The sequence below is a fragment of the Anguilla anguilla genome, chromosome 13, assembly GCF_013347855.1.
Source record: "Anguilla anguilla isolate fAngAng1 chromosome 13, fAngAng1.pri, whole genome shotgun sequence".
Classification (NCBI taxonomy): domain Eukaryota; kingdom Metazoa; phylum Chordata; class Actinopteri; order Anguilliformes; family Anguillidae; genus Anguilla; species Anguilla anguilla.
In genome coordinates, this window is record NC_049213.1 from 13,360,114 (window position 1) to 13,372,228 (window position 12,115).

Sequence of the window (12,115 nt, forward strand, 5' to 3'; positions counted from 1 at the left end):
TTCACACTGTTCCCATGCCGCCTCATTACGCTGTGTGCTATCCACTTTTGCTCCTTCGCGCACCTCGCCTTTTATTTCATTAAACTAAAAAATTAACTGAGACTCAGAAGGAACACATGCATTTGTATATGTTCAGCATTTATGCATACATGCACACACACATACGTATGCCTTACTTCTGAAGGGTAATATACAATGTACGTATATATATATATATATATATATATATGTGTGTGTGTGTGTGTGTGTGTGTGTGTGTGTGTGCATGTGTGTGTGTGTGTGTACACATATACAGTGTGTGTGTGTGTATTAAGAGTGTATGTTTTGCAGTCAGTCTTCATTTCAGGCAGTCTTTCAGTTCCCATGCTTCAGGTGCATGTCCTAACAGAAGAATGCAAGTACGGCGCAGTAGTAAAAAGATGAGCTCGTGACTCAGGAGTTACAAGTTCAAATTCCAGGTGGGGCACTGCCATAGCACCCTTAAGCAAATTATGTCACCGACACTGCTAAATATACAGATGTATGAATTGATAATATGTGATTAAAAGAAATTGTATTAGTTGCCATGGGCATTTTTTTGTGATCTATTTTTAATTATTATTTAAAGGATTTTTCCCATAAACATAGTAATAAATCACTGTTGACATTTACAGACTTGTGGAACAAATGGAAAAAAATACACATACAGCAAATGACTTCAAAGGCTGCTAGTCAGCATATTAATAATATAAAACTTCCCAGTGCTTTTATCAATAATATGGCTGTGCGTGCTTTAACAGAGAGAGACAGCAGGTTGTGAACCTGGAACAGAAGGTATGCTTTTGCTGTCAGTCCAGAGATAAATTGAGCGGAATCATTCACTGAATGTTATAACAAACAAATTGCAGCAACCTTTAACCTTGGGTCTCAGAGGGTAGGTTGTAGTGGCAACATTGTGTCAGCGTGAAGTATCTGTCAGTGCAAGCTATGAGCGTTTTAATGGCCCTCCTCATTTACTGATAACTTGAAAGGGAGATAACCACATCTCATTTTAGACATCATTTGGTGCCATTGGTCGGCTGTGATGGTTCAAAGTTACACTGGGGGGAAGCAATGTGAAGGTTGTCCAGCAGATATTGTTTCAACTTTTCTATGTCTAAGGTCAAATGAAGAACATGAATTGAGAGAGAGAAAGAGAGAGAGAGAGAGAGATGAAGTGTGGTCTCTCCAGGTGTTGTATAACTGAACAGACATGTTCATCCTGCCTGGGGGCCAAGAGTTTAACCAGGTGGAGGCTGTTGCTACAAAAGGTCTATAAAAGCTGCTCTCTATTAAGTACTACACAGATACTACCCCCCAACCCAATTTTACCTCGACCCCACCCCACCCAAAGCCCCCGCCTCTCCTCTAACCAGTTACGATGAATGAGCTTATCAAGATCCTACAGGCAGGAGCTGTTTGATATTCTTCACAGCTGTAAAACATGAATGTGTAGCTTTGAACAGAGTTCATAAAAGATAATAATTCAACATTGCTCATATCAGACTACTTGCACTGACTATGTTCTCTCACTCCATGTGGTCCACAGGTACATTTGTTAAATTATTTTCCTGTCTGTCCTCACAGGACACACGGTGGGCATTACCGAAATTTGTATTAATTCTGTTCATGTGTTAGTCAAATGTCCGTGGTTACCGGTTACCAACAAAAAAATAATTTTATATAAAAGCCTACATTGTCGCAAATACAGTTCACAAAATTTAATTAAATGCATTAATTTAAACTAAAACATTGTGGGAGTTGACAGCACATTTATCCAAATTCACGCAATAAAAAAGCTGGAACTGCACTTAATTTTCCATGTGAAGCAATGCACAAAACAACGAACGTTTCATTACTCTTGTTGTACATTCATGGCACCGATAGGTTGCGCTGTCTACACAAAACAGATTCAGTTGTCTGTACTTTTGTAAAGACACCCTCAGCAAGGATACTGGTATTTGTAGTGTTATGATAGAACGACAAGCCCCAGAATGCCCTTCACAGTTTTGTTGCCGGAAAATCTCTTCCACGATGTTAAACAATAATGAAGCCATACGGTAAGCGGAGGAAAACGCGATTTAGCTATTTCTGAATTGCCTAGGTACCACTTTTACAATCTAGCCAGGTAGATCAGAACGAGGAGTGTTTATATCTTTCAAAAAGAAAGTGGTAGCTGCTTGCTTGCCATTTCATCTTTGCAGCCTTACCCCGAGCTAACGGCTAGCTAGCTAACATTAACGATGGTCGAACCCAACATATCAGCCAGTATTATTTGATTGAAAAGCCGTGAAATATATCAATTAAACAAATGTATGAAGTCAATTTAAACGAACTTGCCACGATAGCCTGGTACGTTAACTAGCTGTATATGTTTCCAAAGTAATCATAAGAACCCCAGAAATCAAGAGGAACTATGACGAGTCAGGCTAAGGTAGTCAATTTCTGTTTGCGTGTCATGCATCTCAGCTCATCCAATTGCTACTAGTGATAATTTTAGATATCCAAAATGAAAAACCATTCCAAATATCCATAATGTAATTTTGAATATCCGAAATACATTGTGACTAGTAAAAATTTCTTTACAGATATCTACAATTGGCATTATGACTAGTAAAAATACAATTGTGGACATCTGTATAAATAATGTGGATATCCATAATTGTAATTCTTCCTATCCAGAATGCAGTTGTAGATATGTGAAATTGTAATTCTGGATATACAAAAAGATAGTAAATGCCAAAATGGCTCACTTCAGTTATGACTAGTAACAATTGGATTGTAGATATCTGAAATGGGAGTTTTTCCTAGTCAGAATTCTATTGCAGATATCCAGAATGTTCATTCTGGATGTGAAGAATGATGTTGTAGATATCTGAAAATGAAAGCCCAATACACACGAATGGCAAAAGTGACGTCATTTGTCTTAGGAAGAATGGTGTTGTGGATATCTGAAATGACAATTGTGGATTGGAAGAATGTCATTGTGGATTGGAAGAATGTCATTGTGGATATCTGAAAAGTTCTTTTTGACTAGTAAGAATTGAATTACAGATATCTGCAATATATATCCAGTCTAGCTATTAAATGTTAAATCGGCCACTTATACTTTTTAAGGATTTTTAGATATCTTACATTTAGTTTTGACTAGTACAATAAAAGTTGTAGATATCTTGAAATACCATTTCTACTTGTAAGAATGTTATTGTGGATATCTTTAATTACCATTCTGACTAGTGATAGAATACAATTTTGAGTAGGAGAAATGCTATTATGGATATCTAAAATGTAATTACAGATAGGAGTGGGGTTCGATTAAATATCATAATGGCTTGCCATACGCTACAGGCCTCGGTGGTCGCCTTGAACTTGTGTGGCCTGCCGCTTCGCCGCTGAGCCGTCGATGCTCAAATACGTTTACAATGCATGATGGCAGCACTTACTGTTGACTGGGGCAGCTCTGGCAGGGCATAAATTTGAGGAACTGACACGTTGGAAAGGTGGCATCCAATGACAGCGCCACTGAGCTCTTCAGTACGACACCATTCTACTGCCAGTGCTTGTCAATGGGCTGTATTGTTGATTTTATGCACCTGTTAGCACTGGGTGAGGCTGAAATAGCCAAAACCACAAATTAGATGGGGTGTCCACATACTTTTGGAAATGTAGTGTAGTGTATCTCTTCGGTAATTTCCTTTGATCGTGGTATAGTGTGCTTGTAGAATTTTTTTTGATGACTACTTCACTCTGATAGTAAGATTTAATATGAGTGAGGTTTAGATTCATCAGGACTGGCTGCATCAAGTCTGGCTGTGTTCAATCAGCTGAATCTAATTATCAATTAAATTTGCTTATTTAATTTGTTGATTGAGGAGCTTAGCGGGCAGTTTCCTTTTCACATGGGTGATATGAGTGTTTGATTCCTTTTTTCATTAAATAAATGAAGCAATAAAAAATGTGTTTTGTGTTTACTTCATTTCCCTTTGTCTAATATTACATATGCACAGTACTGTACATATGTCCCCCTCCGTCTTTGCAAAGCCAGACATACTGTATGAGTCCACAAACTTTCCGTTGGTGCACCCATAACTCGGAATTTATCATTAGAGCCATCTAAACCTTTCTCCAAAGTGAGCTGGATTACCCGTTAAAATGGTGTGCAGACAAATGGCACCATGCTATATCTATAAACATACATAGCCTAAATTTCCCTTGAGTTGAGTTGGGTGACTGCAGAATGTCCTTCTGTGCTTTCCCCAGCAACTTCACCCGGCCTAACAAGCCTGATCCCTCCAGGATCATCTGATCATCAGTCTCCATAAACTTTGTCAGATGTGAACGTTTTACAAGATGTCATCTCATCAATTGAAACTGAAATTGACTTGAATGTATAAATTAGGATTAGTTCAAGGGAGAGCGATAAGGAATGAGAGGTCGTCACTAATAAACTCAAATGAAAAACTCTCGTGTAGATTAGTTTTGCTGGAAACATTCAGACTGGGTTTTATCTTCGCTTACATTATAAGACCAGTTCCTCATAAGACCAGTTCCTCTTAATTGCATGCTCTGTTACATTGTACAGTCTGTGGCTGGTCCAGTTTAATCCCATTAAATGCACTCCTATTGTATGCATACTCTGGTTAAATACAACAAGTCACAACAGTGAGTAGAAGGATCTCAGAAAGCAAGGTTAGTGGGAAAGTTACATTGTAATAATGGGTGCTATTAGATGAAGTAGCCATTACATTTTCAAAATTAAGGCAATTAAAATTGATGGGTAATTTAAATGGGATGGTCATGCTCACTGCTGCGCACGCCCCTGCTTGGGGAACAGAACATGTTTGAGGAAACATGGCCAGATCTTCGAAAAAGTCTTTGGTAGGATAGAAATATTGATTCATTTGTCAAGTAGGTTGTTGTCCATCGAGAAGCACATTTCAGATTCATTTTAAGGGAAACAACACATACCGTTAAATGCAAAAGTGTGTCGAATTTGGTTGTGTTTCCTCAAATGTACTAATCTATTTTGTATTTAAAATCAAAGAATGACTATAAGGAAAATTCACAATTTTTGCATTTATTTCATGTGTTTTTTTAAACAGACATTGGACTGCATTAAGTGTATTTTGTAAAGTACTATCTATCCATCCATCCATCCATTTATCCATCCATCCATCTATCTATCTATCTATCTGTCTCAACAATGGCATTCAATGAGTCATCTGGACAAATATATGTTTGAGACAGTTGCCTCAACATTCTGGGAACACTGTGGGATTCAAAAATGGTGACTCCTGTGTGGTGTGTTCTCATTGTCCTGAATCTGCAGACAGGCGGCGCAGGGTGCGGGCACTGGGGGTCTGGAGGCGGGGGACGGTGTCCAGCCCAACGGGCCGGGTCCGGGCGCGGCCGCCCGGTTCCTGCAGGCGGAGCTGGAGCTGAACGCCGTCCTGCAGCGGCTCTCCTTCGGCGGGGCAGTGCGCTACACCTACAACCCCCTGGAGTACGCCTGGGACGTGCACAGCCGCTTCGTCAACACCTACTGCCACGACGGGCAGAGCGTGCTGTTCCTGGGCATGAACCCCGGGCCCTTCGGCATGGTGCAGACCGGGGTGAGGGGGCCGCGTGCGTGCGCTCGCGCTTCATGTGTTCTGCTCTGGAACATTCTACACTGTGTTCCATCTTGTCCTCTGTCGGACCATTATCCTGGTGTACGAGAATAAAGTATGTACACACACACACACCTTTAGCCAAACATGCAGAAGCTCGTGGGCAAGCTTCAAGCCTATACATGTTAGAGGTACGCACACATAAAACAGTCGTTACCATACACAAACACACACACACACACACACACACACATACGCACGTGCTCTCACATACTCATTATATCACATGCACGCACTTTTCCAATCCTGCTCGGGGAGTTCAAAGGTCGTTAGATCAGCAAAACAAATGGGTCAATAAAAGAGCCGCGATTGGTCCCTTGCGGCACATCCGTCTTGGCCCTGAGTGGCAGGCCTGTCAGAGACCACAGGTGAGGTAATACTGCGCACATGGGAGCCGGGGAACGAGGACCTGATGGAGGCATCGACGGGAGCACGCGCGGGGGGGGGTGGTTATGTCAATGTTCCTGGCTCTGCATGCCGATCAAGAACAGCAGCAATTAGGGAAGCAATTAATAATGCAGGAGTTGACAAAAAATTATGAAATTATTATTTCACGGCTGGTCCGGAAATCTGCTGTCACCCAGGGATGAGTTCATGCCTTTGTCTTTGCTCTAGTTCCAGACACCTTTGTTTTTCTTGACTGTTATCTTTCACAAGAAGGTTAGTGCTTTTTATCTGTGCCTTTGGTCTGGTAATAATCCCTTTTAGAACAGGTCTGGAGCCTGGAAGTTGCTGGCATAAATATTTGGGGCAATCTGGTACCGAAATTACAAACATTCCAGAATTGTGTCAAAGGTAGGTCTATACTGATAAGTCTTGTGGTCTGCATTTGTACAGTTGCAATCTCTGAGCACCTTCTTGCAGAGTGGTCTTATCACATCTCTGTGTGAAGTTTGTGCGTCCTTGCAGATCGAAGATAAAGCTGTCGCACTAGAGGTAGTGCTCAAAGTTCGCATGTTGTATAGATATGGAGATCTGTGCCTCAGAATGTTTTTGCTGTAATACATTTATTCAGTTGTCAGGCTCCCAAAAGCATGTTTTTGGAGGAATTGCAATAAACCAAGAATCCGTGTGCCATCGGGGAAAAAAACGAGGAAAGGATAGTTGACAGACACTCCAGGAAAATCGTTGAGCAGAACAAAAATGGTGAAATCGAAATGAAATGCGGTCTAAATTAAAATATCCATCTGTTCACTGCGTAAAGCCAAAAACTGCTTGGTGGCTGGATGGATGGCTATCAATGGGGTATGGAGGCTGTGGGAGAAGCTTCCCAGCCAATGGGGTCCAGCGTTGGAGGCTGGAGGTTTTGCATGGCAGGCCCGAGGTAGTCAGGGACTTGGTGCAGGTGTCCTTATCAGACCTGGGTCAAATACGTATTTGTTTTGGATTCAAATACTTTTCTGTGCTCTGTTGATCTTGCCTGGTGTAATTGAGCCTGCCGATATGACCAGAAGGCGGGGTTTGCACGTTTTGAGACTATTTCATTGGTTCCAACACACTAGACAAGATCAATAAAGCATAGAAAAGTATTTGAATCCAAAATAAATACGTGTTTGACCCAGGCCTGGTCCTTATTAATCAAACGACGCGAGAAGCAAGATGGAACATGCAGCCTCCCTGGAATTCCAAGACCCGAGTGATTCAGGACCTGACTGACATGGGCTTTGCCCACTAACAGTGGCTGCTAATAATGAAATGCTCTCTGTCCTGGCCAGCTTACAAATGTGGCCTACTGAATCTTACCAGCTCTTCCTCTCCCAGTTTAAATTGGCTTCAGAATTTCATCCCTTTCGACCTCAGCTGAATTGCAGGAAGCATTATGCCTTTAAATGGTTGTATGCTACACATTGCTCACACAGGGCGTTACACATTGGTAGTTGAGTTTAGTTTTCCTCCTTCAGTCTATGATCCTTTGAAATCTTGGTATAAATGATGGATATATGACGGATTGACTGATCGATTGTTGTCTATTCCTGAACAGCTCCTTGTGAACGAAAAACAAAGTGTTGGCGAACTGTGGGACTAGGACAAGCCATTAATTAGCAGCTACAAGTCCTTTAAGAGACTTATAGATTAAGAACAATCAGCCTGCTATTTTATTGGTCCCCAGAGAAGAGACAATGAATCTGATGTGATTTTCATTTTGGCCAGGAACATTTTGTAGTTTGTCGGGGTTTTTTTTTCTGTGAAGACATTAACTGGATAAATGGACACCATTTCCCTCCTTTTCCTCCCAATTTGGAGTGCCTAACTGCATTGATCGGCACTCGTTGCTGCAACCGCTGCTATCGATTCAGCGGACAGAGAAGCATGCGCTGTCCTGCCAAGCGGGAGACGTCCGCCGCCGCTTCTCCTTGCATGGCGGTTCACAGGTCGGGCTCGCACAGACGCGAGGCGGAAGAACACGCTTCACGCGTGGCTCGGGCCGCCGGTGCCCCCATCGGCCAGCAGGGGGCCCCGCGACTCGTAATGAGACGCTGACGCCTTCTCTCCGGCCGGCCCCTGCGTCCCCGGGCGACGCAAGCCATATCCACGTCCGCTTCTGTGGACAGTAAAGTTCTATTCATACTTTTGGGCCCCTCCTGGCCACCGTAAGCCCTGGTGCGGTCCAGTTTCAATACCAGGCCAGTCCGCTCTCTAGAACAGTGTTTTAACAGGATGAACCGCCCCCAGAAGCCCTGGTTCACCACCGTTTTAGACCCTGAATGTTTGGCTTTGAATTAGACCAAGCACACAGGGTACAGCCCAGTTCTGATTAAATCCTTTGATTGTCCACTGTCTGCCACTGTGGTGTAAAATGAGGAACACAGACAATGAAAAGGAATTTTATGTGCTTTAATAAAAAAATTTAATTCAAAATTAGTGGAGCAGCAGCATATTTATAATGCTGCCATATGGAACGTGTGCCTTTGTTCAAACTTTCTCATAACCTGTTTTATGGACGAAATTCATGTCCGTTCTGTTATCTTTCTGTGGATTCTTCTTTCTGTACATTTTTCTGTTTTTCTCAGTACACCCCCCCCCACCCCCCGTGCATTTCTCCCCCATCTCTCTACATTCTTCACTCTGCATTCCTCTCTGTAAATTCCCTTGTTTAATTACCGCCCCCCCCGCATTCCCACGCTTGATAACTGCTCTGATTGTTTTGCGGTTCCCAGATCCCCTTCGGCGATGTGGCGGTCGTCCGCGATTGGCTGGAGATCGGCGGGGAGGTGGGGCGTCCGCCCGAGGAGCACCCGAATCGGCGGGTCCTGGGCCTGGCGTGCGCGCGGCGCGAAGTGAGCGGGACGCGCTTCTGGGGCCTCTTCCGCCGGCTGTGCGGCGAGCCCGCCGCCTTCTTCCGCCACTGCTTCGTGCACAACCTCTGCCCGCTCGCGTTCCTCAACGCCGCCGGCAGGAACCTGACCCCGGCGGAGCTGCCGCTGGCCGAGCGCAGCGCCCTGCTGGGGCTGTGCGACGGGGGGCTGTGCCAGGTGGTGCGGGCGCTGGGCGTGACCACCGTGGTCGGGGTGGGCCGGGTGGCCGAGCAGCGAGCGCGCCGGGCCCTGGCGGCCGCCGAGATGGCGGTGCGCGTGGAGGGCCTCATGCACCCCTCCCCCAGGAACCCTCAGGCCAACAGGGGCTGGGAGGCCATCGCCGAGGCCCGGCTGGCCGAGCTGGGCGTGCTGCAGCTCCTGACGGCGTGACTGCCCTTCCCGCGGGCGCCCCGGCGACCTCGCCCCGGTTTCGACTGACGGGCGTGCCCCGCGGGGCCTCTCGGTGAGATCTCGCGCAGGTACGGGCGATGGGTGGAGACGGTGGCGGGGGCAGCTCATAGACTGCTTGGTCCCCTGCAAGGCCCTGACAAAACAAGGGAAAGACTGACGGAGGCGACACTAGTGCAGGCAGACAGGCAGCACATGTTCAGTTCACTGGGAGAATGAGGGGAGTTTAAAGCTGGCAGTATACTCAGTAAGAAGAAAGGACTTCAGGATTGAGAACCACCGGCGAACATGTCCACGAACACTGTTGTCGGTATACTCAGTGAGAACACCGCACCGTTTAAAGTCACTCCAGGCCGCTGGGGCGTGAATAATTACGAGGCAGCTATTAACCGGGGCTGGAATCTCAACCAGACCTCCGTCTCGCGGCTACGCCATGGATATATAAAGAGAAGGGTAACGCGAGATCACAACACAAAACAAAACGTTTTGGCTTTAGTTTATCTAGCTATGCAAAAGAAGAAAAAACGTGAAGAAGATGGTACGTTCGCCCTCTAAATCAGAGTAGGACGGAGAATGGAGAGTTTTGTCTGTACTTTCAGCAAATGCGAGTTTAAACGAGGGGGTCCACTTTCTCTTATTTCCAAATGTGTGCTAGGCGTTCTGATGACTTGCTGAAACGAGTAGCACCATTCATCAAACATGCGGGAACTCACAGAATTCGTACATTAGCATGTGAAGTATACTGCCTACTTAAGTACAGACCAATTCCTCTTTTCAGCCTGGTGCTTCTGACTGCTTTATGTTCATGGCCTTTGCCTAAGGACTTTGGGGATCTCTTGCATAAGGGGAGGCTGAGCCAGGCTCAGCATTAAGCTGGAAATTAAGGTAACACTACATATAGTCATCTCTGACATGCACTTACAGGTACCATACAGGTACCAGATCCAGAGCAGTTTCAGGTACCATATTTAGGGCTCAGATTAGCAATGACAGTGAAGGGAAATTCAAAGACTTTTTTGCATGCTGTTTTTCTTCAAACTGCTCTTTGCACAGCTTTTTTCCTGTTAGTCTACCCCTCCATTTGATCACTGGTGTGTTGCTGCTTACCTCAGTTTACCTACCCATGAATGTGTACATTCAAAGGTTCAGTTCTAATTCAACTCAAACAGAGATTATGGATCCAGTAGGGATCAAAAGTACTCTTATCAGGGTAAAATGTACTCTGTGAGAGTTGATTTAACACTGTTAGGAGTTAAGCTTTTTACTGTGTAGGCTGGGTCTGGACCACCTGGGTGTACTTGACTTTTCAGATTGGATCAGGTATAAGCTAGCCGATGGAGACTGGGAGTCCACAGCAGTGCGGAAAGTTGACCTTGTGCTCTCTAGGGTGGGGAAGGTGTCAGGCAGGCAGTTCTCTCTCAGATTGCTGCTCCATTAGTTCCTCTCAGTGATTTTCCAAACCCTCAGGCTATGGAAGTCATCCTCGGGGAGACAGCAGCAGTATCTCCCCTGCTTTCCCGTGCAGTCTGGAATGGGCACAGACTAGCAGGTGAGCTAGTTTAGGGCAAGCATTACTTAGCCAAAAGGGTTGAGCCTTGTAGCTTTTCATTTGGATGTCCTAATTATTGCGAGCCATTTAGCTTTCTCTGTAGTGAAATGGACATTGTGGTTGAAATACAGCACTTTATATGCTGTAAGATGACTTAAGATGTATTAAATGTTTCATGATTGCGTGATCATGATTGCATCACTTACTTGTGGATGTTTTCCGATAATTGCATTAAGTTAAAATATGAAGCTAGTTTTCAGTAATTTGATAGCATAGAAACTCATGCTTCAAATAATGTATACATTACAAGTAATTTCAGTCCATAGTAAAATGCATAAAAATTTACCAAAAATTGGCTAACATGCGACATTTGACTAGCCCATTTTCTAACTTGACACCCATCTGCTGATGAACAGGATATACATATATAATGTTGATAGATGCAAACGGACATCTTAATGCTTACCTGTTTGGCATTGTATGGTTCAGGAATAACTAAGCTAGGCCATTAGAAAGAAGACTTTTAAACTCCTGTAACTGGCTGTAAGTTCGTGAGTTCGAAATAGCGAGATTTTTTTTACTTGTTTAAAGTGCAAGAATAAATGAAAGATGGTTCTTACTTTGCGTTGACCATTTATTTTCTATGCTTGGAGTGACAGAACTACTACTATCATTAATGGTGTGATAATTATATAAATAGTAATTTTACTACTAATTTTAATATTACAATTTTTAATATTAAAATTTTAATATTAATGCTACTTAAAACCACTAATAATATTTCTGTATTAATGTTATTGCATGTAATATTACTGCTACTATTGCTTATCATATTAATAATGGATAGTGTTGATATACTTATTTAAAGTGATCTACATTTAAGGGGAAGTGACTAATATCTCAGCCTCCTGTGATTTGTAGTTCCCACCTTGGTGAGGCATGGCAGCCATTTTGTGGCACAATGCTCATTACACAGACGTGGAGAAGGGAGGATGTTGTAACAGTAAGTTAGTTTGGGGTGAGTGGAATTGAATCGGGGCTGCTGTGTACAGATAGAACCACTCTCTTGCTCCCAGCAGTGCATTTTTGTGCAATCTCTAGTGAGCAGAGCAAACAGGAAATCACGCGGCTCAGGAAACAAGCCTGTGTGGACCGTACCGAAGCTTAATGGTGTG

General features: G+C 43.9%; 1 protein-coding gene across 1 annotated transcript in view; it reads left to right on the forward strand.

The window, feature by feature from the left end:
- smug1 (single-strand-selective monofunctional uracil-DNA glycosylase 1) overlaps positions 1 to 11,559 on the forward strand; it is a 16,209-nt gene extending 4,650 nt beyond the window's left edge. Inside the window, exons 3-4 of the mRNA XM_035388555.1 lie at positions 5,348 to 5,630; positions 8,846 to 11,559. Of these exons, the coding sequence (XP_035244446.1) occupies positions 5,348 to 5,630; positions 8,846 to 9,373 (811 nt within the window). The 3' untranslated portion in view covers positions 9,374 to 11,559. The remainder of the gene's footprint in view (positions 1 to 5,347; positions 5,631 to 8,845) is intronic.
- The last annotated feature ends 556 nt before the right edge of the window (positions 11,560 to 12,115 follow it).